General features: G+C 34.6%; 1 protein-coding gene across 3 annotated transcripts in view; it reads left to right on the top strand.

The window, feature by feature from the left end:
* The window catches only part of grh (grainy head), a 96,890-nt gene that overhangs the window by 65,219 nt on the left and 8,211 nt on the right, over window positions 1-23,460 (top strand). For 2 of the 3 annotated variants that reach the window (XM_089696433.1, XM_089696432.1), the window contains exons 4-8: window positions 3,764-3,920; window positions 4,284-4,703; window positions 8,893-9,050; window positions 13,323-13,485; window positions 21,831-21,942. In XM_089696433.1, coding sequence (XP_089552559.1) covers window positions 3,764-3,920; window positions 4,284-4,703; window positions 8,893-9,050; window positions 13,323-13,485; window positions 21,831-21,942 — 1,010 coding nt within the window. The remainder of the gene's footprint in view (window positions 1-3,763; window positions 3,921-4,283; window positions 4,704-8,892; window positions 9,051-13,322; window positions 13,486-21,830; window positions 21,943-23,460) is intronic. The other variant, XM_089696434.1, reaches the window with a different exon arrangement.

Below are 23,460 nucleotides of genomic sequence, written 5' to 3' on the forward strand. Positions count from 1 at the left end.
GCCCTGTCCCTTATGACTCAAATGCTGCGTTATTGAAGTTCCTTCATGTGTGAAAGGGTGTTAAGTAAACATTGCAAATAATTATAAAGGCGATTGCATCCGAGATATATGAGTACGGTCCCGATTATTCATTCATAGAAAATTTGATATTTGCATTCGAAAAGTAGATGAAGCTGCGAAGAGAAAACATTCTTACATTTTATTACAAACAGTGTTATGCTAATTCTGTGCAACATGACACTGATATCAGATTAAAGGTATATCTTAGATGAGATAAATACATTCTCCGTGAGAAAGTATGAAGTGTTGCTTTATCCACTTTGATATTCTACTGAACTTAGTATTAATTCAACTAGTAGTTAGTATCTACCTACCGTTGATAAAATGATGTACCACCTACTACTCAATACTCTTAACTCTACTTACTTTATAGTCTCTACATAAAATAAAAACTTGAACAGAGTGATTGGTTCGCTTGCTTACAACTTAAAACTTACTTTGGTATTTTTTTTGTACAGATTGTTATTTTTCTTTTACCTAGTACTAGATATTATATTAAGTCAGAAGTCAAGAAAATTAATTTGGTCTCTACAATCAAAATCATAGTACTAAAATTGCCACTAAGACTTACACAATCATAAGATAGCATTTGAAAGATATTGTTAAGGGCTCAGCTGTCGACACAAGGCTCTCTATTGGCGCTTACAATGAACGACAAACAAACAAAGCATTGTACTCAATGCAAATGAATAACGATCTAAAGTTTGCCACCTCGCCGTAGGCGCTACCCAGATTAACTTCAACTTAATTTACATGTTTTACAAAACATTCAGTTGTGTTTATACTTAAATAATGTCAAAACATAGCTTTCATTTCGGCATAAATTTTGCTTCAATTGTGGTGTGTGTGGTGGCGATAAATATTTCATTAAGTCGAACTGAATCTTATCAGTTGTAAGATTTCACACTCGCCGTGTTTTGCTCACAAATCGTATGCATAAATCGTAAAGAATGAGCGATGGCAGAATTGCAATCGGACACAGGCGGTTGGATCGCAGCTCGCGGGAGGTCGCGCATCACGCTCGAATCGGACGCATGAAATAGTGCCACGAGGGGTTCTTATCTAAAATAAACATCTGAGCGCCAATGAAACATGCCTTCAATTATCATAAATCGGCGTGTACTGACACTGGCAGACGAAAGCCGCGCCCCGCGCCGCGAAGATGACCAAGCTTACATATTATTATGCGAACAAATCAAGTAAATTTAATGTAACTGCAGCTGCCGCATTATTAGTAATAGTCTTAAATGTTGAGTGTTCGACAACAGCAATGTTTTATGGGTGATTTATTCAAAATAAGTATCCTGTAGCTAAGTTGGAAACCGAAGGAAGACATAATTAATTTCATTAGAATATAGCTTTTAATCATATTCATTTGCATATTTTGTAACTCATTTATAGAATATATTTGTAAGAAAAATTGCCAATTTTACCAAAGTCGACTTACTGGCTGATATTTAGAAGTATTATTTTACTATGAACGCATTTACATTAATTTACAATAATAAAACTATTTTATTGATTGTAATAAACTGTCTATATATAAAAAAATATTTTTAGTCCACTTTATATTTATTAATTTCCCAGAAACACTCGAATATACATCTACTTTGAAATATGAGAAAATTAAAAGTTGGTAATTGGGTATTTGTAGAGTTGCTGGTTAAATGTTAATTGGTAAATACCATGGTTCCAAGATGTTTCCTAACTTTAAAGCACATGTACCTCTACTGTATTAGGCCGTATTCAGAAAGAAAGCTGGAAACTTATAAGCGCTTACCGGCGCTTGACAGCGCTGGTTCGCTCTACACAAAGGAAGCAGGTTGAAGCAGACCAAGACAAATGTTATATGGCAGCGCCCAGCGCTGACCAGCGCGTGTTGAAGCTTGTCGGCACCGTTCAGCGTTTATCGGCGCGTGTTATATTTTCCTGCGCGGGTTACCAGCGCTGACAAGCGCCGGTAAGCGCTTATAAGTTTGTCTTAGCTTTCTTTCAGCAGACCTACGCCCTATGTGTACCTATACTACAATAAAAAATTGTTAGCTTTGTCAAAAATTATATTGGGTACAACAAATGTGGATTTTATGGTTATGGTGAACAAACATTTATTCTGGCGCATACTTGAAGAAATTATATTTGGCGATAACCGAATGTGATGAATAAATTAAAACTAACCTACACAACGTATGGGCAAAGCGCGGACGTAAGTTATAACCGAACTTTCATTTTCAGATTCGTTTCAGCAGGCAAAAGTTAAAAAAATGCAGTTTAGACTTCAGTTCTGTCAGTTATCTCAACTTTTGGGGCTTGGGGTTAATAGTAGGTAACAAAATATGTTGAGTGTTGCACAATAGGTACCAGGTCAATTCGTCCTATTAGTGAACATTGGCAGAAATATGCTCTTTTTATTTGATAAAGTTGAACATGTTTAATTTGACGAGGACAATTTGGTTTGGTTTGGGTGTCATGGCCCTTGTGATGTCCCTCTCCCCGTGGGTTCGCGTCTGAGTAGGAAGAAAGTATTTGGTTTTTGAAGTTTGATTATGGAATTTTAACTAAATGTCTTATCTGATGAAAACTATCACGTTACATTTAGATAACTTATTCATAAGTTAGAAAAAAAATAATAGGAAATGCATGTTAAACTGAAACAATTTAATTTGAAAAACAATTTTAATTATACGGCTCGTTAAAATAGTTATACTTAGGTATTTGTGCAAAACCACATTTCTTCTATAAAATGCCTACCCACATATGTAAATTTATAAGCTCAGCGTGAATAAGTTACGTCTGAATATTAATTTGATCATAGTTTTCATGTATACCTTTGATAAATAGATTATAGAGCGAATATTTAAATTAAGAATTAATTACTTTAAATTAAAATATTTTATATTAAGAATTAATTACTTTAAATTATAATATTTTTATATTAATTTTTTGTTGTATTTTTATGTGTGCAGAGGTGCCTACCTACTTATTTTTTATAAGCTGCTTAATTATGTTATGTATCATTAAGAGTAATTTATGAAACAATCATTACCTATCTATTTAATTTATTAAGTAACGATTAACACGATAGATATATAACTTATAAGTGTGTCATGCGTGTTTGACCATTTTTTATTTAGATATAGGTACCTAGGCTGTTTATGTTTATATTTGTGTATGTTATTATGTAGGTAATTATAACTATAAAATTATAGTTTTAAGTACCTATTAAATGTAGGTAGGTTTATAAGATAATACAGTTTACCTAAGTATAAACTTATATCAAGTGTTATACAATTTTACAAAAAAATGTGTAGAATACCTACGTCTTATATTCATAATTATTGTCTCTATTTGCCTTTTTACTTTATGGACATTTTTATATTTAACAGAAAATTTTTGGAAATAAAAAATATCATATTCATAAATATTTCATACTTAATAGGTAGGTAATATAATAAAATGTACAAAATCTAATGCTTTTCTTATCTTATTTTATTAAATTACAGACTTTCTAATATCTTTTTTTTATGTCTAAATGCGAGTTGTAGAGACTGTGCAAAATGGATAGAGATTATCAATTAATAACAACAAATTATACTTCCTAGCGTAAAATGACGGAATAGCGATTTTGCGCGCGCACTGCTCAGTCGATAGTAGAAATAGCTGCGCGCGCGCATTGTCGCCAATCACGCCCCTCTCCCCTCCGCAGGGCCGGCGGCGCGCTGAAGGCGGCCAATGGGGCGCACGGGGCGGAGCTGGGCGAGCTGTCGGGCCTGCTCCACGCGGGCCTCGTGAAGCGCGAGCCCGAAGATCTGAGCCGCAAGGTGGTCGACGAGGCCGAACACGCGCTCAAGCCGCGACACAAGGTGCGTCACACGTTCGTACGCCGCCGTCGCGCGCGCACGCACTCACACACTTTCTTTACCGGTCACTCATGTATTATTTATCGCGATTTACGTACGATGCGACGAGCACTTCGCTCGAGACGCTCTAAACGCGCCCGCCCGCGCCCTGTCCGGCCGGCTAGCGCTGCCCGCCCAGTGCACCGACACAGGTGAATCTAAGGACCATTTCATATCCTGTGTATCATACTTGTAACGTGAACGTGTATAGAACCAATAGTGTATTCGGAGCTGTGAACTGTGCTTCGACGCGGCATGTACGCGTCGACGTTACGGAGCGGACAATTGTCGTGGGAGAACGCGTGTAACAGGCGCGTGTGTCCGCAGGTGGCGGTCGGTGACTCCGGCGAAGCTGCGTCGCCGTCCCCGGTGCCATCCCGGGCCTCTTCCGCAGGCTCGCTCCTGCCGGACGCGGCTATGTATGCCGCCCAGATGTTCGCCCCCCCGGGCACCCCCAGTCCGACACCTTACGGTGACCAGTACCCCAGGCAGTCAACGACGTTCGCAGGAGACCCCTATTACAGAGAATACTTTGTAGGGGATGGGTACCAACAAAGAACTGCCCCACCGTACAGTGATACAGAATCGACTTCGGCTTCCGCATTCGGTGATCGCTATGCCTCAGCACCACGATACCACAGCAAGAGTGTGATCGCAGCCGCTGGCCTCACTGTCGATCTGCCCTCTCCAGACAGCGGCATCGGAGCCGATGCTGTGACCCCCCGAGATCACACAGCTGTTCAGCAGGTCGGTGCAACGAGTGACACGGGCGCGGGCGGGCAGGCTTCTCACACATACACACTATATATCATATTTATTTCATACCATTATCGCTTTTTAAATGTACAAAATTCAGTCAAAATAAATGAATTTCTTATAAGTTTATATGGACTCAAATTTTCAACATTGTTGAAGTAGGTAACTTTTTAAAACTATGATTAGTTGAATTATCTTGACTGAATGTACATAATAATATTATCATATATTATACGTTTCGAACCACTTATAAGTTATTTATTTTAGTCAAGACTTATAAGTTTAAGAGTATCTGTTATCAAATGGTTACAATAGTAACCAATAGTAGAGCAGAATATATTTTTGAATAATATTTCACTGAAGCCCTCCCGCGCTCTTAATCACTTTATATTTATCTTTACTGTGTTTTATTTGACCTAAAAGACTAAGAGATGGCCTTAAATGGCTAGTTGATACGCTCAGTAACATCAAACACTACATTGAAAGCATCGTACAGAAAGTAAATAGAACATAAAACACACACATAACACACGTTACCGTAAGTAATGGATGAGTTAATATTGAAATTAGTTAAATACATGTTACCTACATTGAATGAAGTAGGCAATATTATAATTAAAGGTGTATAAAAGTAAAAACTAGATAAATTACTATGAAGTACCATAATTGCATGAAAATCGTACAAGAAACTAATTAGGTAACGAGACTCTATTAAGAATTCGTTCACATATAACGATTTATTCGAAATACGTACGTATAACTAATTGGAAATTGCATAAATTTAGATCATTATATAATGAAAACATTAATTTAAACCTCTTCCATTGATGCATTTACTCAGATTACCGACTCTACATTAATATTTATTAATACAATAATAGGTTTTATGCCACAATAGACTTTATATCTAGGAACAATTTACATTTGTTTATAAATTTATGGGTTTACATATATTTAAAATAACAAATTGACGTGGTTGAAATATAATCGGGTTAGCAGATAAGTGGTATGAAGGACTTTAATTCTTACTTCTAGGTGTGGCGCTCACGAGCCAGTCGCTACTAGATCGATCTCAATCTTACATTATTTTATCTATTGTTTATTGTGTTGAAGTAGGTAAACCAAGAATTATACTCAATAAATACAACTAGATTATTACCGCCGTAATTGTACCCTTTAGTGCTTTACATAACTGCAATTTAATTTTAGCACTTGAGTAAAAATTAACTAGGGATAGGTACAAGTTATTAGATAAATAGGGGGAAACCGGGAGACTTGCCCAGGTGGGAGAGTTGAACCACTTTCAATAACTTTTTAAATTAGGCGCCAAATTACGCCAAGTGGCAAACAAATAAACGCGCGTAACCCGCCAATCCCAAGCAACTCACAATTTTGACTGATAACAGACGCGTTCGACCGTGAGTTCCGAAAAAGTAGTTTCATCGTCGCGGAGTGAATTTTTTTGGCTTTGTTGTTTTAATTGCTATGCACGCATTTATGAAGGTATATATCAAACACCTACGTTATTGCATTACTAGATTATCATATTTTGTCGTACGTTCAGTGTTGTTCTCCAGTTGATAGTGGATTTGTTGGAAAAAATCAAGATATGGCCTTGGGTCGGGTGCGGGAGAGTTGAACCAGTCTGCAGTCGGGAGACTTGAACAATGGTTTAACTCTCCCTTTTCAGTTTGTATACTATTTAAGTTAGCTTTTGTTTTGTTTTAGAAAGAAAATGCCATTTCAGAATAAGCCTAAAGGAAGGTAGTCGTCGCAGGAAACCGTTTAGGTACTAAGTCTAAGATTGAAAGTGCAGTCAGAGAAATAAAGAGTGGCAAATCTATTCGTCAAATTGCAATCATGTATGGGATAGGCAAAACCACTTTACGGTATTACCTGTTAGGTGAACAAAAGTTAACACCTTTGCAAGACAAGGGGAGCCAATACAAATGCTCCCGGATTTTCAATGTAAATAAAGAGAAATTGCTCGTTCGTTACTTATTGACCTGCAGTAAAATGCACTATGGTTTAACCATAAAACAAGCAATGCAACTAGCATTCGACTACGTGCCAAACCTACCTACCAAAATCCTCCAAAGTGAACATCCAAGAGGCAAATATTGAAGAAATAGGCAAATAGGCACATATTAATTAATAGTAAGAAATGTCTTTAAATTAGTTTTGTAGATTTATTTAGCAGTAGATACCTCAAAACGAGTATTTAATTAATAAAAAGAAGCGAATGTTATGTTTAGGAGTTGCTTTGAAAACATTTTTCACTAAATTGTTTAGAAGATGATTATGAATAATCTAGTTATTGTTAAATGTCTCTGAATAATACATAACTAATGAATAATATGCTTTATTTGCGTCATTTCTCCTCTCTAAAAAGGTATGGGCAAGTGTCCCGCACCTGATGGGCAAGTGTCCCACCGGTTGGGGAGACTTGAATCAAAACTCATTTTTTATTAAAACTTAGTTTACTATCTTCTCCTTGCAACTTTTATTTTCAGAATAGTATAAAATCTTAGCCAGATAATAAGGCTTCCATATGGTGTAGATCTTAAAGCTCTCCAGGTCAATGATCAGATTTTATAGAGTTTTTAGTAAAAAGCGGTTCAAGTCTCCCGGACTCCCCCTATAGTTCATATCAATGCCGTAAGTAATCAGATTTAGAATTCCTATAAAAAAATGTTTGCGTGTACTAGTGTACACACGTAAGAAGTGAAACTTCTTTATGACCTTATTTTTCAAAAAATAAAAAAATGTGTGCGTGTACTAGTGTACACACGTAAGAAGTGAAAATTCTTTATGACTTTATTTTTCAAAAAAATAATTTACTTTAAGTAACTTTACAGAAATACGTCGAATCACGCGTGGTAGGGATAAGAAAAAGATAACGGAAAAATGTCACGCGTAACGAAAAAATGTTACACTAAATTTTTTTCCAACCCCGATAAAGAAGTTTCCCTTCAATAATTTACTATATGTAACTTTACAGAAATACGTCGAATCACGCGTGGTAGGGATAAGAAAAAGATGGCGCGTAACGGAAAAATGTCACGCGTAACGAAAAAATGTTACACTAAATTTTTTTCCAACCCCGATAAAGAAGTTTCACTTCAAAAAAAGTTTTGTTTTCTATTCTTTTTTTTTTAGAATCTTAAATACATTGCTGAGTCATTAACATTTAGTACCTATGTAATGATTTAAGTGGAATTCCTTATTACAATATATGCGTATTATACATATTTAATAACTTCCTCATGAGTAGATAAGTTATATTTAAAGGGTTGGTTTCCGCCAATATATTAGGTTGAATACATTGGCGTTAATTATAATTAACATAATACGATAATATGTTTCTGTTTAAACTAATTAAGGCTATTTAAAATATACATTCTACAAAACAAACATTTTAAACAGACAAGATTTCATTAGATATACCTAGAGTCAAAAATAACGTGTGAGAAATTTAAAATTTCTGTTTCTATTTTTCATTTTACCTCTTAATTATTATTATGACACACAATTGAAATAGTAAAATAACGAAGTCAATGAAAATATAACATATTTTCTTTATGCAATTAATCTTTCAATTGTTCGTGAAAATTGAATTATGTAAATCGTTATGCTAAGTTAACACATTAAGACCGTAAATATCGTATTTAATGACGTAATCAACATTGATAACAAATGTTTGTGTATTTAATACAATTTAAGCTATACCTACCTTTATATTCGTAAACCTGCTTTTAAATATGCTAAAAAATATTGACAATTATATTCTTTGCCGTTTTGTATCCAAAATTTGTTTAAAAGATAAATTTAGTAGGTACATTATGCTTGATGTAGGTAAAGGTAAACGTGATATCAAAAATATATTATTCATTAAAAAAATCCGTCATAATTTATCTATCATATTATAGCAATTCCATCCATGTTGTTAAGATTTATACGTACGTAGTTCGTAAATAAATAAATATAAAATATGTTACACTGAATTTCCTTGTAATCAAACAAAAAAAATAGCATTTTAGCATACATTCATAAAATTTGTAGAGTCTTTACACTGTTTGAATTTTTTACAACATGTTTTTGTATAACTAGTTGTAGAACTGCAATGATTGTAATAAGCAGCTTAATACTTTAAAACTAAATAAGACTTAAATTCTGGCAGTCGTTCGAGTACACGGTAATATGCCAGCAGCCCGGAGTGGGTGAAGACGGGCGAGGCACCCCCGCGGCGCACCACTCGCCAGCCCAAGCGCCGCGCACGAGGCCCTGGCATGACTTCGGCAGGCAAAATGATGCTGACAAAATACAAATAGCTAAAGTGTAAGTATCCCATAATCTTTGTTAACCATCGTTTCATTTAAAAACTAAGGATTTTATACATATCTCCATTTCTAAAACCTTGGAAAATTTGTAACAACGATAGAGTTACAAAAATAAATAAAATATGTCAATGTTGTGCCTCTTAAATTAAATTCGATTTACATACAAAATATCTTCGGCATCAAATTAAGCGATTGATGTAATAATGGACATATATAATTATTTAATATGTCTAGCTGAGAATTCCCAGCAAACAATGATTCGTACAAGGTGACAGTTCACACGCGGCAAGCACGAGCCGTCCGCAACTGAATGCATTCACAATCGCATTCTTTAACGACATATTTTTCGTATTTGGCATCGGTTACATAAACAAAGTTTTAACTTCCAATCACTGCTAGATAATTTAAGAATTAAGGTTTTCTTAGTTTGACAACTCTATAAGTTATAACTCTACAAGATAATAAATAATAAACTCTAACTCTACAAAGATATTGCACAATATTGCGTAGAATTTTTTGCAAATTTGTAATCTGATCGAAATCATAACTATGAAAATAGGAAACTGCAAATAATAATTAATTGAGACATCATACACACATTCACCTAATTAATATCGTTATTAACATAGAGTGTGGTAGAGCAGGGTCGTATTGAAAAAATGTAATGTTGCATGTAGCGCTTTATATTGTGAAATGGAATATCTTACTATAACCGCACTATATCCAAAACTAACAATTGATTATATTTAAAGAATGTATATATATATACTAGCGGGCCGCCCCGGCTTCGCCCGTGGTACATATTTACGTTTTCTCTACATAAGAACCATCCTCGTAATTCAAGGAATACATATAATAAAAAAAGAATTATCGAAATCGGTTCAGCCGTTCTCGAGTTATGCGCTTACCAACACATTTTGCGATTCATTTTTATATATATAAGATATATGCTTATATTTTTTTTAATAAGAATCACTCGTATATTGACAACTTTACATTTTAAGTTTGAATAAAGACGGTCTTGTTATTTTATTAATGTAAATAAATTCAAAATAAACCTTAATTGAGTCTTAAAAAAAGTTCATATGTATGTTCACTTACATTGTTAGCTCAACGGTTCGAGGTGCTAACAATAGTTTCGTGATTTTTTAGTAGAGCTGTTAGTAAACATTTCAAGTGGCCTTTTTAAAATTTTAGTTAAGGTAAAGATCAATGACATTAAAATAATAACAATTGTATATTTCATAACCAACTATCTCTTATAAGTTCATATTATTAAGTATATTAAAAATCAATTAAAATATATTTATAAAAAACCAATAAACGAAATATAAAAACAATAGTTTTGTGAGGCTATTGCCTTTTTAACGTCGTTGATATCAAAATTGAATGTTTTTTTTCTTTTATCGTAAAATTTATTGTTAAAGTGTTATTTGAACAGTTATACGACGTTGGTACGGCTTATCATAATGTAAAATATCCCACTATGTTAAAGTGTTCCTATTTTCAGCAATAGCAATAGCAATGTGTCATTTAAATTTTATGTTCAGTTATTATGTATTTAATTAATTATTAAATATAACTTTTCCGTTTCACGCATTACATTGGATATTCTCATCCTCGTAAGTATTTCTGTTTATTAGTTACTAAATATTTTTTGTTATGTTATATTTGTTCAGGCGGTGAAATTATCGACAGTTATTATTTTATTGGAGATGTAAAAAGTTTAACTGCGCAAACCAATTAAGTGTTTGCGCTCGTGGAACAAATCGTCAAATACACGGGCGATTTGATGTGGCGGAAAGAGTTGTTAACATGATAAGTGCATTAGCATTGCTATCACGATAATTACTTGCTTGCATTCAGTCCAAACTTTATTAATTGACGTTATTTTGGTTTTATTGTCGAAGAATTTATTGACTATTAGTGGTATTGCCGAAATACATATTTACTTTTTTACTTACCGCCTAGATGAATATTCCGTTAAAATAAGTGCGTGGCCGGACGCTCCGTACCGCTAACGTTTGTGGACTATGCATACACCATAGACGATGGCATTTGAAATCGAGTAACTCAATCGACTAGTGTGGTCATATCTGATTAGCATCCCAAAAAGTATCTTGTACAAAGCAACCACTTTCAAATTACTTCCTGCGATGTTAACTTTATAAACGAACTCTAATAGTCTGTATACCTATCGAAGTACTTCACAGATGTAACACGTTTATATTAACATTACCCTTAATCTCTACGGTACCCTATATATTTATTCATCATAGATACTAATTACCGAGTGCAATCAGACACTGACGTTTCAGGATTGCGGCCTGCACGCGATCCTTACATCACGCTGTCTATATTCGCAAAATGATTACACTAAGAGCATTCCTTTGATTACCTAAGACATGCATTTTATATTTGCTCTGTTGTTTTGGAAATGTATTTTTTTAACATAACTAGGTTCAAAAATCACATCATTGCGTGTTGTTGGGAGAGTAAAACATATAATTACTTCCATGCTGTTAAATTCCTCATATTTTCTCACTACCGTGATTGCTCTACAATATCCGACAATGTTTCTACGAATGTACACTAGTCACTATATAAGTATATACCTAAATAACACAAAGAATATGTAAATCGTTCAAAACAGTAAGATAATATATAGTTTACTTCAGTTCGTTATGTTATTCTATACACGCAATCTAAAATAGAGTAGTTAAATAAGAAATACATAGTAAACTATAGAGTTGGAGCGCTGAAGATAAATGCGTTAGTACAGTCTACTTGTTCATAAACTATAAAATCAAATAAGTATTTACTAAGAGAGGTCGGTGTGGAGGTAATATTATGAGATAGCAAGTGGTACAATAATGCAAGAGAGGGTCAGATTTATGCGCATCTAATTTGGCGGCGCAACACAAGGCCCCGCGGGACGTCTCTCGGGACTCTTATCGCATCATTGTGCGTTTTTATTGCGAGCACTTTGTTGTCGCTGCGTTCCAAGGCTTTTTGTGCCCTCATCAATTTCCGCGCCTCACCGATTGATTTATTCATGAAAGGCTCTCGTCTTCACGCAGGAAGTATATTTTTTCGGTCGCTGCGCTACTGAAATTTGTAATGAAGCTCATTGGAAAACAATACGTTATTTATTACTGAATATGGCTGACTCTCAGGTGATAAAATATCTGCCTACTGGGATGTACTGTATAATTTTTATGAGTGTCCTTTTATTATAATTCCGCTTATTTGCTATAAGGAAAAATAAGATTTTAACGATAGGTAAAATTTAAGGAACAAAAGTTAAATAATACAGCAATGACAATGGAAAGCCACGTCACAAATGGAAATTACGTTCGGAATAAGAGAGAGAATCAGATAGGCGAACGCCGCAGCGACCGATCCGTCAATGTCGGCCCGAGTTTGCATTGCACAGCTTTTATCAGTAACCGCTCGGTTAAATCGCAAACATCAGCAGAATTGTTTACCAAATTGTTTTCAATAGGCTTTAAGTAATGGTGTAACTACAAGTCGAAAACTACGTCGTTGCGAACTCACTATCTAGGTACATTCCAGTGATAAATTTATGGTTGGATTAAATATTTCGTGTCGATTTATAGCTTTTTATCGTATTACGTAATTTAAGCATGAAGTATACTGATAATGATGTAGATCGCATTCGTTCCTCGCTGAGTGTCTTCGAGGGCGTGGGCAGAAAACTAAGATCGCAGACAAGACGGCCGCGAAAAGGCACGCATATTGAGCCGAATTATTTTGTCGCGATTTTCGAGCACGTAGTCTATAACGACGCGCGACACGCGATCCTAACTAATTTTGTTGGGATTTTGTTTCCGCTAATTTAAAGCGCAGGAAGCCACGAGAAAACACAGTTTCCATTGCGTACTATGAACTGGAAATCCACGCCTTTATGTAATGACGCGCATTCAAGCTTACGGGCGGTGCAATTAAGATTTCCACTTTTTGCGGTCTTTTATTGCTACACTTCATGGAAACTTTATTGTCGAGCATATCTCTGAAGATAACTATCTTAAAGAAGAAATCGCACTTTTTCTAAATGGTTAAAAACGAGATTTTATTGTGCATTTTTATATTTCAACAAATGCCGCTGCCATTTTACCTACTACACTACTTCATAACGTGCGAGTTGTGAAAGCTATCTAGATCTTAATAACACCGGTATCCTGCCTTCTCATCCTGTTTATTAGAATTGCCGTGTAATAAACTAATGTTAACACCTTTTTGTCCATAGGTTTTCACCGTATGGATTCAAATATCACTTAGAGACAGCGAGCAGTAGTTCACAGAGGCGAGAGGATGATCGAATAACGTATATCAATAAGGGTCAGTTCTATGGCATCACGTTGGAATACGTTCACGATCCCGATAAACCACTGAAGAATCAAACAGTTAAGGTATGTATTATTTTTATAAAAATATTTTAACGAGTATAAACTAAACTTTATTTAAATCTAAATTGAGTTGTTATTGTTACAGTCAGTTTTGTTGTTATTATATTATTTGTTTAGTTTTTTTAAACGTTTTGATTTAGCGATAGTCAAGACTCATAATAGGTATGTTATAAATTAATATTTTTGATACTAGTAAATTAAGTCATTATAACGTATCTTAGGTACCACATAAATAAACTTAGGTATGTCTAACTAGTTTAAAATAATCAACAATAAAGTAGTTTTCATAAAAAATACATTAATATATAGCATTGCGTATTAATTACATACATGTTAATGGTAATACAAGTAGGAAAGATTTGTAAGTATTTGATTGAGCCTTAGCCCCTTAACGGTTAAGGCCGGATGTTTACTTCTCTCGGATCTTAGAAAGCTTACGTACTTTAGAGTTAGAACACAAATGACCGTAAAACATGACCACTCAACAAACCAGTCTTCCTAATTATCATTCAGTTAATATATAATTGAATAAATTAACGAGTTTGAGGTAATTTTTCCGTGCGTTTTATATCGAATTCCATTAGAAATAAGATGTGCTTAGTTTTTATTGTGTTTATACTTGTTTTCAACGAGATCCCGACCGCAAGCCCCTCGTATCGGTTTCACTGCAGCAGCTCCCGGTCACAGTTTCATGTTCACCTTCAAGTATTCACTTTCATAACCGCGGCTTTTTATTTTATGTGCATTTTATTTAAAACACTAAATAAATATCGGTTATTTAACAGCACCAATGTTAGTTAGTTGCAAAATATATCAAACTACTTTAACGTAATACCTACATAGGAAGTTCATCAAAAATACGATGCTAAAAGTTTGCTTTATTATTTGATTTTAATTGACACTATCAATAACTATGTACCTATTATTGATTGATCTAATTAAGACGACATATCTAGCGTGATAGTCTGTTATTTACCTCGTAAGAAAAATTGACCTTGTATTATAAACAACAAAGGTGAATCTTCCAGATACATTATTATTTACCGTGGAAATCGGAAATCCCCTTGCTGTATTGTTCTTTTTCCACTTCCCAAGAAAATGACATAATAAATGGATCAGTGGCGCGTTCACATATTTTTTTTTTATAATTTTACAAGATTTCTTGATTAACCAGATATTCTACCATCTTCGATCTGGTTAATCTAGTTTCAAAGTTGCCGATCACAATAGCCTACAGCATTGTTTAAATGGGGAAATACACAGTTACTTATAACACGGTAATTTTAGCAATTAATGGATAAATTACGCTAAATAATTCCGATGTTTGCTTCGATTGCAATTTCTTTTGTTTTGTGAGTTACGAATTCAGACTTATCTCGATTCAATGTGCTTAGATCAGAATAATCAAAGACACAATGAGACATACGCTTGAAGTTATTATTAAGGCAGTAAGTGGGCCGCGAGTCCGGTGCGCATTCAATACTCGGATAGATATAGAGCTCTTATCTGGCCGCAATCGAGACCGTATTGTATAGCCGCGCCTGATAATTAAGACGACGCTTTTGACATTCGCCATATAGGAACACAATGACCGCCCCGGGAGCGCGGCCGGCCTGGATAATATCGCTTTCTTAAACAATAACCATAGTGTATTATGATAAAATAATTCCAATGCGGCAAACACCGTGTTCCCTTAACGAGCACTTGTCGTATTCAATGCGAAAACATCGACACATTCTTATGCATATTTCTTGTAGATAATGATTTTATTATAAATATGTAGTAAGCTGTTTTGATCGTATTATCACAAGATTTATCTGTTATCTTAGTCGCAATTCGTAATTCAATCTTTATATCCATACATATAGGCTTAGGTACTTATATATAATATTTGCCGATTCTTATTTGAACATGATGTGAACTATTAGTTATTTTACCTTTTATCTTTATTAAGGCCAATTATTACGATTCTAAAAAAACATATTCAAAGTTCCCACGAATCGCCAATAAGCTCGCGTGACAAAGAGCGGTTAAAGGATTGGCGAAAATTTTACTAAGTTTTAAGTTTGCGTGGCACGATAGTAATTACATGCGGTGAAATCTTATTTTTGTGATATTCTTTTCCAATACTACGTGGGTCCCTTTAAAATGATCTTATCACCTCTTACATTGTATTTACAACTATAGGTCTGCGACAAGTTTATTTAGTATATCAACACTAAATATTCGCACGCTTCTCTTCCGTATTAACATTTGAATTGAATATGACAAATTGAATTTTAAAACGTTCTCCATAGAACCGTTTGTACAGGCGAAAGGATTGTTTTTGAAGCATTTTTTGTGAAATGCAACCGTGAAAGAAAATCGATCAATCATACAAAGCTGTAGCAATTAATCATCTTGGGTGTATGTAGTCGGTCGCCTCATTTTATATTCCACGACACTTGAAGGGTCGCAACTCGCAAGTAAGACGCTTCATAAGTATTATGATTAAACGATTTTAGCAATATCATTAAAATTTAATTTCTCATGTGAACAAATGAACATGAAAGCCGTGCATGATTCAATCAAATAAAATAACAATGTTTTATGATTTGTCCTCATACTTTAGGTATATCGTATTGTTTAAACATCTAATTTTATACATTTTTATAAAATGTATTATATATTATTATATATTCTATGATATTCATTCAAATAGCAATATATTAAATAAACTATTTTTTTATTAATGTAATTTGTAAATAAATTACAACGAATTCCCTGCAAATAAAAAAAATAAGCGCGTAAAGAAAATACGTAATCAAGCATTAAAAGAAGCTCATGATCTTAAGCGTGATGAGCTGTATCAAGTCTAACATTTATACCACACTCATTTATATGGGGACTTTTTGCTCTAGTTTTTATCACGAAACTGACATCATTGTGTTCACTTTCGTAGCAACGGAAACTCGAGTAACGAGACACGTTGTTGTTTTTATTTTCTTTTTGCAATATTTTACGATTTTAATGATTGCTCCGGTTGCCTTTTTACGGTAAACGTTAATGATGCCTTTTACACTCGACATGTTATGCTTGATGAGGGATTATAACGGTCAGTATTCAGAGCATATACCTACTTACTGTCCCTTCCGATACACATTTCGGCCGAAGTCGTTCACGCCGACAAGTGAAGGGCTGTCATATGAGCCATACTGGATATTTCTCACAATACGCACTCACGTGGAATTAAAAATGTATTTGGCATACCTAAAAAAATATCGTTGCAAACGAAGAGAATAAATAAGTTCGAAAATTTGCATCCACGTCGCGATGATGCCAATCATTTCGGTAATCAATCACGTGTTGAGATGACTCAATTTACCTTGCACCCTCTTTGCTTATTGCCCCGCTTCTACTACCTTGAGACATTAATGATGATAAAACACAATATTATTCAAACTTTTCGTAACGGTATTTTTTCTTAAACTTAACTAAATAAATTTGTACGTAGATTTAAGCATACACAATGACATGATCATATGCAGACAGCTGCCAACGTAGAAGCTATGTACATATATCAATTTTTTTCTTATTGAAATGGAAGTAAAACATAAACATATTATTAAATATTAAGTCGAGTTCTTATTAACAGCATGTGGTAGTAAATACGAAATCAGTAAAAAAATAAAACGTATTATTTAATACGAAGTCTTCATATGCTATAATATAGTTTTTCATTCCTTTTTTAGAACTGATTTATATGATTTTGTTGTTATTATATTTTTTGTTAATGTAATCCAAAGCCACGAAATTTCTGGAAACGTCATCTTGTCAAGAAAGATGAATGAAATTGCAATTACCAGCTTCCAGGTGAAGGTTTTTTGTTTTAGTGCAGGTAATGCGCTCTACCTACCATTACTTATGCCAATTTGGAGGTCCGAATTATGAAAGAATAAATTTTGGTAATGTTTTATCTTTAATAAACTTTTTAAGGTATAATAAAGAAAGTAAGTAAGTTATGTAGTTTCGTATGAAATAAAGAAGTTCACACTTGGGGATTTTCGTTGCATCATATTATCAAAGCAAAGTGCAACAAGCAGTAAGCAGACGCATCGCTTGACAGAGCGTGAATTTTCCACGTTCGATTTCAGGTTCGCATAATACTATACTCGATAACTATTACTTTCGAAACATTACGTACTATTCGGTAATAATCACGTAACAACTGAAGTTAGCAAAAGCATAATTAAAATAATAGTAACGCTCGGGTTTACCTCAATCAATTATAAGAATTCTAATCTAATCTTTTTAAGCAGTGTGGTCATACATTTACGTTGACTTTCACTCAGTTTTAATTCCTTCATTGAGTGACAGTTAAGCTGGACACAAATGGCATTACGTAAGGCAAAGTTCGTCATTGTTTCAATATTGGAACTGTCACAGTGCGCGCGTATTTAGCGTCAATCCTTGATAGCATCGGCGGCAGGCAGGCAGCTGTGATCGGCGGCATTAGGTGCTCTTAAGATATCTGTATGGAACTAACAACTAAGCCTTTATTGTAGTTTATTCCGCTGAGATCTGAATCATAATACTTTAACTCTTTCAATTAATACATTCCAATATTTACGAGACAAACGTTAATATAGTTTCATTGAAAGAATAAATAAGTAAATGTTAATTAGTACTAAGTCTACATTAGTATCTTGCAAAAGCTACTGAATACGCGTGATTGAAAGCCTGGTAGAGACGTGGTAAGCTGTATCGCGCCACGTTTAGAGCCCTGCACTTTACGATCTGACATTTCCTTTCGACATTTAAGCAGATTAGTGTTACACGCGACTTGGGATGTTAATCTGACGCTCGACGGATCGCAGGATTTGCTCCGATTCAAACGAGATTCAGCGGTAAATGACTGTTTCTGATAATGCAATCGCACGTACGCATGTAGTACAAACTTACATAAGAAGTTTTAATTATTTTAGATTTTCATGTAAATTTATTCATTGTCTCTGTGTATAGACATATTGCAGCTTATACAACATTAAATTGTCACACATTTAAATATCAGTACATTGATCATCTAATATATCATTGAAATTGTATCCTGTAAGAGATAACGGAATAAAAGTAGTCTGATATATATCACTTGGTTTAAAATAAATACCGACACGTATACCGTAGGCAACTGCACAGCAGTTACACCCACAGTTCCGCTCAGAATTTATGTCGAAACCGGCATTCAATGCAGAGAACATTTGCAGCAAATAACCTAGGCGTTAAAACAACTAGCACAAACAACTGGCGCACTTAACAAACAGACGTATCCGTATCAGATATAGCGTATCGAGAAGGCAGGACATTACTTTTGCGCTATCGATAAAGCTCAACGGTGAGCGAAATAGTTTTGCTACGCAGTGAACATAAATAATTGTCATAAAGTAGATAGGGTCTGATGGATGGGCGCTCCGCAACTAACGAGGAAGCAGGCCAGACGCACAAAAAGCGCGCAAACTCGAGCAGAGACGGCGATTTACGCTTCTCTACATAATGCTATTAGTATTACTCAACCACTTGAATTTGCACGCGTTGTTTACATGAGCTCGCCGATAAGCATATGATGCGAACTCACATAACGCGGTTACGCCGCTTTTCGTTACGCGCTACTTGTATTGCCCATGAAACCGTAACGGAAGATATACAAATATCGATTATAAACTAATTAAAACGTATAAAACATCTGGACAATAAAAGTCACACATATCTACATAATACTTAGCGCATATTCTATAGTTAACATTTTGGTGAATAAATTCTCTTCTCATCGTAAAAGTTATAAATGCGCCCTTCTGGTATCAATTAAGATTAGCGCACCGTTGCATAAGCCTGATGTAAAATATGTGTAACAAATACTTTTTTATTTAAATAATGTGACGAAATGATTTGAAGTGGTTGTCAGACTGTTACCGATAGAGGTACGAGAGAATTGGGCGTATGTGACATGCGCGGGCGCGAGAGAAAGCGTGCTTGATCAGATAACTGAGATTGTCAACCGAACTCGGGCTCCTGAAATCGGGTCGAGTGTCGATATACTCGATTAATTAATTGACGTTCCGGAAAGCAAAGATAACTGGTCCGAGAAGGCAAACCTATTGTGAAATGCGTTGTTGTATTTAAAACAAAAAGTAATAAATGTAACAGCAATCTGAGTTCTTGGAAAAAATTCATTAATTTTAAGTATAGGAACTTTGGTTTTATTAACCGTCTCTATCTGACATTTAATATAAATAATGTTAGCAACTGTGACTATCATATTAATCACAGACATTATGTTTAAATATTTCACTAATGTAAAATGACCTTATCTTAAATTAATTATATCCTATTTCATTCAACGTTTCAATATTTTATTGATAAAATATACTTATAAATTGGAAATCAATTATTGAGATAGTTTGGAAAAAAAAAATAAATAAGTAATAACATTGAGTCATAATTAGGCGCTGCGGGCTGCCATTACGTATTTAGGTAGTACTCCACACCATATTTTATGCTCATATCAATTTTATATACTATTAATAATTTTTTTCTTCAAAAAATTGTGATTCAGTTTTAATAAATAATAGAGATTGACTTTAATTTGGCTAAAAGTTTTTAATTACAAGATTATTTGAAAAAAAATGTACCAAAATATTAATAGATTAAAAAAAATAATTTATTATATTCGGCATGAGTCTCTACTTATAAGTTATACCCTAATATTATTCACATAATATCTGATATGCATTATAACATTTTAACTGTGATCGTTTTTAAGAATCTGAATTTATTTATTCACTTATGGAATTCATAAATCAATACATGTTGAAATGGCACATAAGTTTCTTTTACGGTCGTTAATAGTGTTTCGGAGACAATGTATCTTTGTCAAACATTGCCTACTCTACTCGTATTATTCAATATCAATTGGGGCTTTAAAATAGATAGTAAATCACGAAAACAGCAGCCACTAGCAAACAGACAGCCTCTAAATTAGTTTATTTATGTTTATGGATCATTAATATAAACGTAACTTAAGCCATATTGTTTTCAGTGGAAATCTAATAGTCCCATTAAACTAGATATATACAAACACTACATAAACGCCATAAAACATATAAAGGTAAAACGTGGCTGTATTTTGATTATGATTATTGATATACCCATTAGAACACATTTACAGTTATACATGCATTATGTATTTCGAAAAATACTTATGTCTCAGTGGAATTCTCATAAAACAGTAAATGTTTATATTTATTACATTGATGTGACGGTGAGGTAGAGGTGGAGTGCACCGTTATCATTTTATACATGGGCTATCTATTAGTATGCGTGGTTCCGTTCAGTTTACGCTTTGGCCGATCTGCGGAGAAAGCCCGTGTCCTGCTTATAGAAACGTAAACGTTGTGCCGACACAAATTACTCATAAATTCATTGATTCACGAGTTAACGCCGTGTTTATTGCCGTTGCGAACGCTGTAACCGAGGACCTTGCGGTACTTAATTGACCTCTAGATGAAAAATAAACATAGCTATTTCTTTATCAGCCATAATATACGACATTTAATTTGTACAGTATGCGTATACACAGCTGCATATAAAACTAGAGGTTTAGTTTTCAAGAGATAATCTCATAAACACATAAGTATTACTTATTAATGACTTGTAAAGTAGTTTTCTGTTCCTGAATGGTTTAAGTTTATATACGAACTATTTTTTTAAATATATATTTAAATTGAGGAGGCAAATGTTTGTCATCCGTTTAACCTAACGAAGAGGAATATACATGCGCAAGTTGAGAGATGTGCAGTTCCATCAATCAGTCTCGAAGGGGCTTTCTCGTCATTAGCCCTATAAGGCCGGTCTGGCACCACGCCTGGCGCGAGCCACTTCTTTTTCCCTTCGTTTTCTAACGTGTCTATAGAAATCGTTCAAACAACATATTTCACGTACCATAGCGTTAAACAGAAATGGCTGAAAATTCAAAGTTAATCTTGACGCATCTTACTTATTTCACAAAAATATTCAACATTAACATGTACAACATAACTACGTAATAGCAGACGCTTAAAGTAATAACTGAGAATGTGCCACGGTAATCGAGGTCCGTTTAACAAAGAATATATACAGAATACAAACGTGCATACCTAAGATTATTTATTTGGACAACATTATAATTAAAAACTTATTTATTAATGGTTTCTTAACCTAATTAAATCACGGAAACGTATTAACAAAAATATTAACGTCGGGAAGTTAACTTTACTTATCTACAAATGTCGCATAATATTATGTTTTATATAATTTAATTATGTGTGTTGTTACAGAGTGTGGTTATGCTTATGTTCCGAGAAGAGAAATCCCCTGAAGATGAGATCAAGGCGTGGCAGTTTTGGCATGGAAGACAACACTCGGTTAAACAAAGAATATTAGACGCTGGTAAGTAGATATCTATTTGCGACTTTTTTAAATCAAAATAGATTTACATAAAGCAGTAGCGCGTATGAGTATCGCTTTTTGTTAAGCGAATTTTCAACACAAAAGCATGGTTAATCGAGCTCGAGGCGACACATAAACATGGCGCGGTCGGCGGTTGCGTGCGGCGGCGGCGCGGGCGCTCGCTCGGCACGCAGGACCTAATTACCGTGCTGCAGGCAGATAGCCGCAAAGATGCACCCGCACACCCCGCTACCCACCATTATATGTCGTTAGGACATTTGCATAAATAACGCGCACATCAACCGCGGCCCACACCGAACGATGGACCTATCAATCCTCCAACTAAAAATAAATTCCCGGCGCCACAATTAGCCCTTCCTCCCCTCATTCGTAGGCCTTAGCTCGAGATTACGTTTTTCTCATAACGAGGCATTTTACATTAACTTAATTAGAGATAAAGTAGAATGTAGCTTTAATTTACGGAGATGAAGCTAAATAAAACGATATAATAGAGATATACATACTGAGTAACAGGAAATCATAAAAATTCGTGAGAAATCTCCGTCTCGCTATCGTCGTCGAAACACCTGTTGGAAATACCGCGTTTAAAATTTGGAGTCAGTTCCTTTGATTATTTCTGAACAAGCTGTTCATAGATATTAAATTGATGGTATGATATCAGCGGTGTTGTCGAAAATGTGAAACGAAGGTATAACAAGCCTATAATATTATAGTCGCGCGCGGACATAATTACTGCGATGATATCGGCGAGCGTTCATTAGCATGTTAATTGCGCGAAGAACCTCCACCCGCGCGCTTTATTTTGCTGTTTGTATGAAAACAGTTAAGTAAAATAATGTGAATAATGTAAAAATAATGTGCTTATTAATTATTATCGTCGACGTGAGATAAAATACTTAAAATAAATTAAATTTTTATATCAAATATTTCACTATATTCCTATTCTTAAAATTGCTATGCCGAGCCAAATCGATAGGGTTGCGTCATCTTTGGAATGCTTACTTATTAATAGTTAAGTCGTTTGGAGTAAACAGCGCTGATATATGACACTTTATACAATCTAATATTACTTAAGCAAGGCTTAGAGCATTCGTAATGAGTGACGCCGTGGCTACAAACAGTGCCTATAAATTTAATCTCAAGGAAAATAAAAACATGGAAGCCATTAATTTGCGCGGCGGGCCAAGTTTAATGTCAAGGTTTAGAGTTTTATCTCGATGTTAGTCGAGTTTTGTTTTTTTACGTTAATATTATTTAGAATGTCTTAGAATTATAAAGTTAAATCAAAGCGAGGGCAAGTCAGCTTATGTTTTACATAAGGGACCGAACATACCGAGCGAAGTCGTGTCATCATATACATTAATAGACGAATGCAAAACACAAATGCGTGTTAGTTATAGATGCATGATAAATGCAAAATGAACTTTAGAGTAGCCTCAAGGGCGACACCGGACACCTGTGCGCGGGCGTGTGAAAGTGCCTACCTACGGAGAGGCA

Source organism: Colias philodice, chromosome 6 (assembly GCF_061535455.1).
Source record: "Colias philodice isolate Cphi_HAF_F1 chromosome 6, ilColPhil1 Martin Lab GWU primary, whole genome shotgun sequence".
Taxonomy (NCBI): domain Eukaryota; kingdom Metazoa; phylum Arthropoda; class Insecta; order Lepidoptera; family Pieridae; genus Colias; species Colias philodice.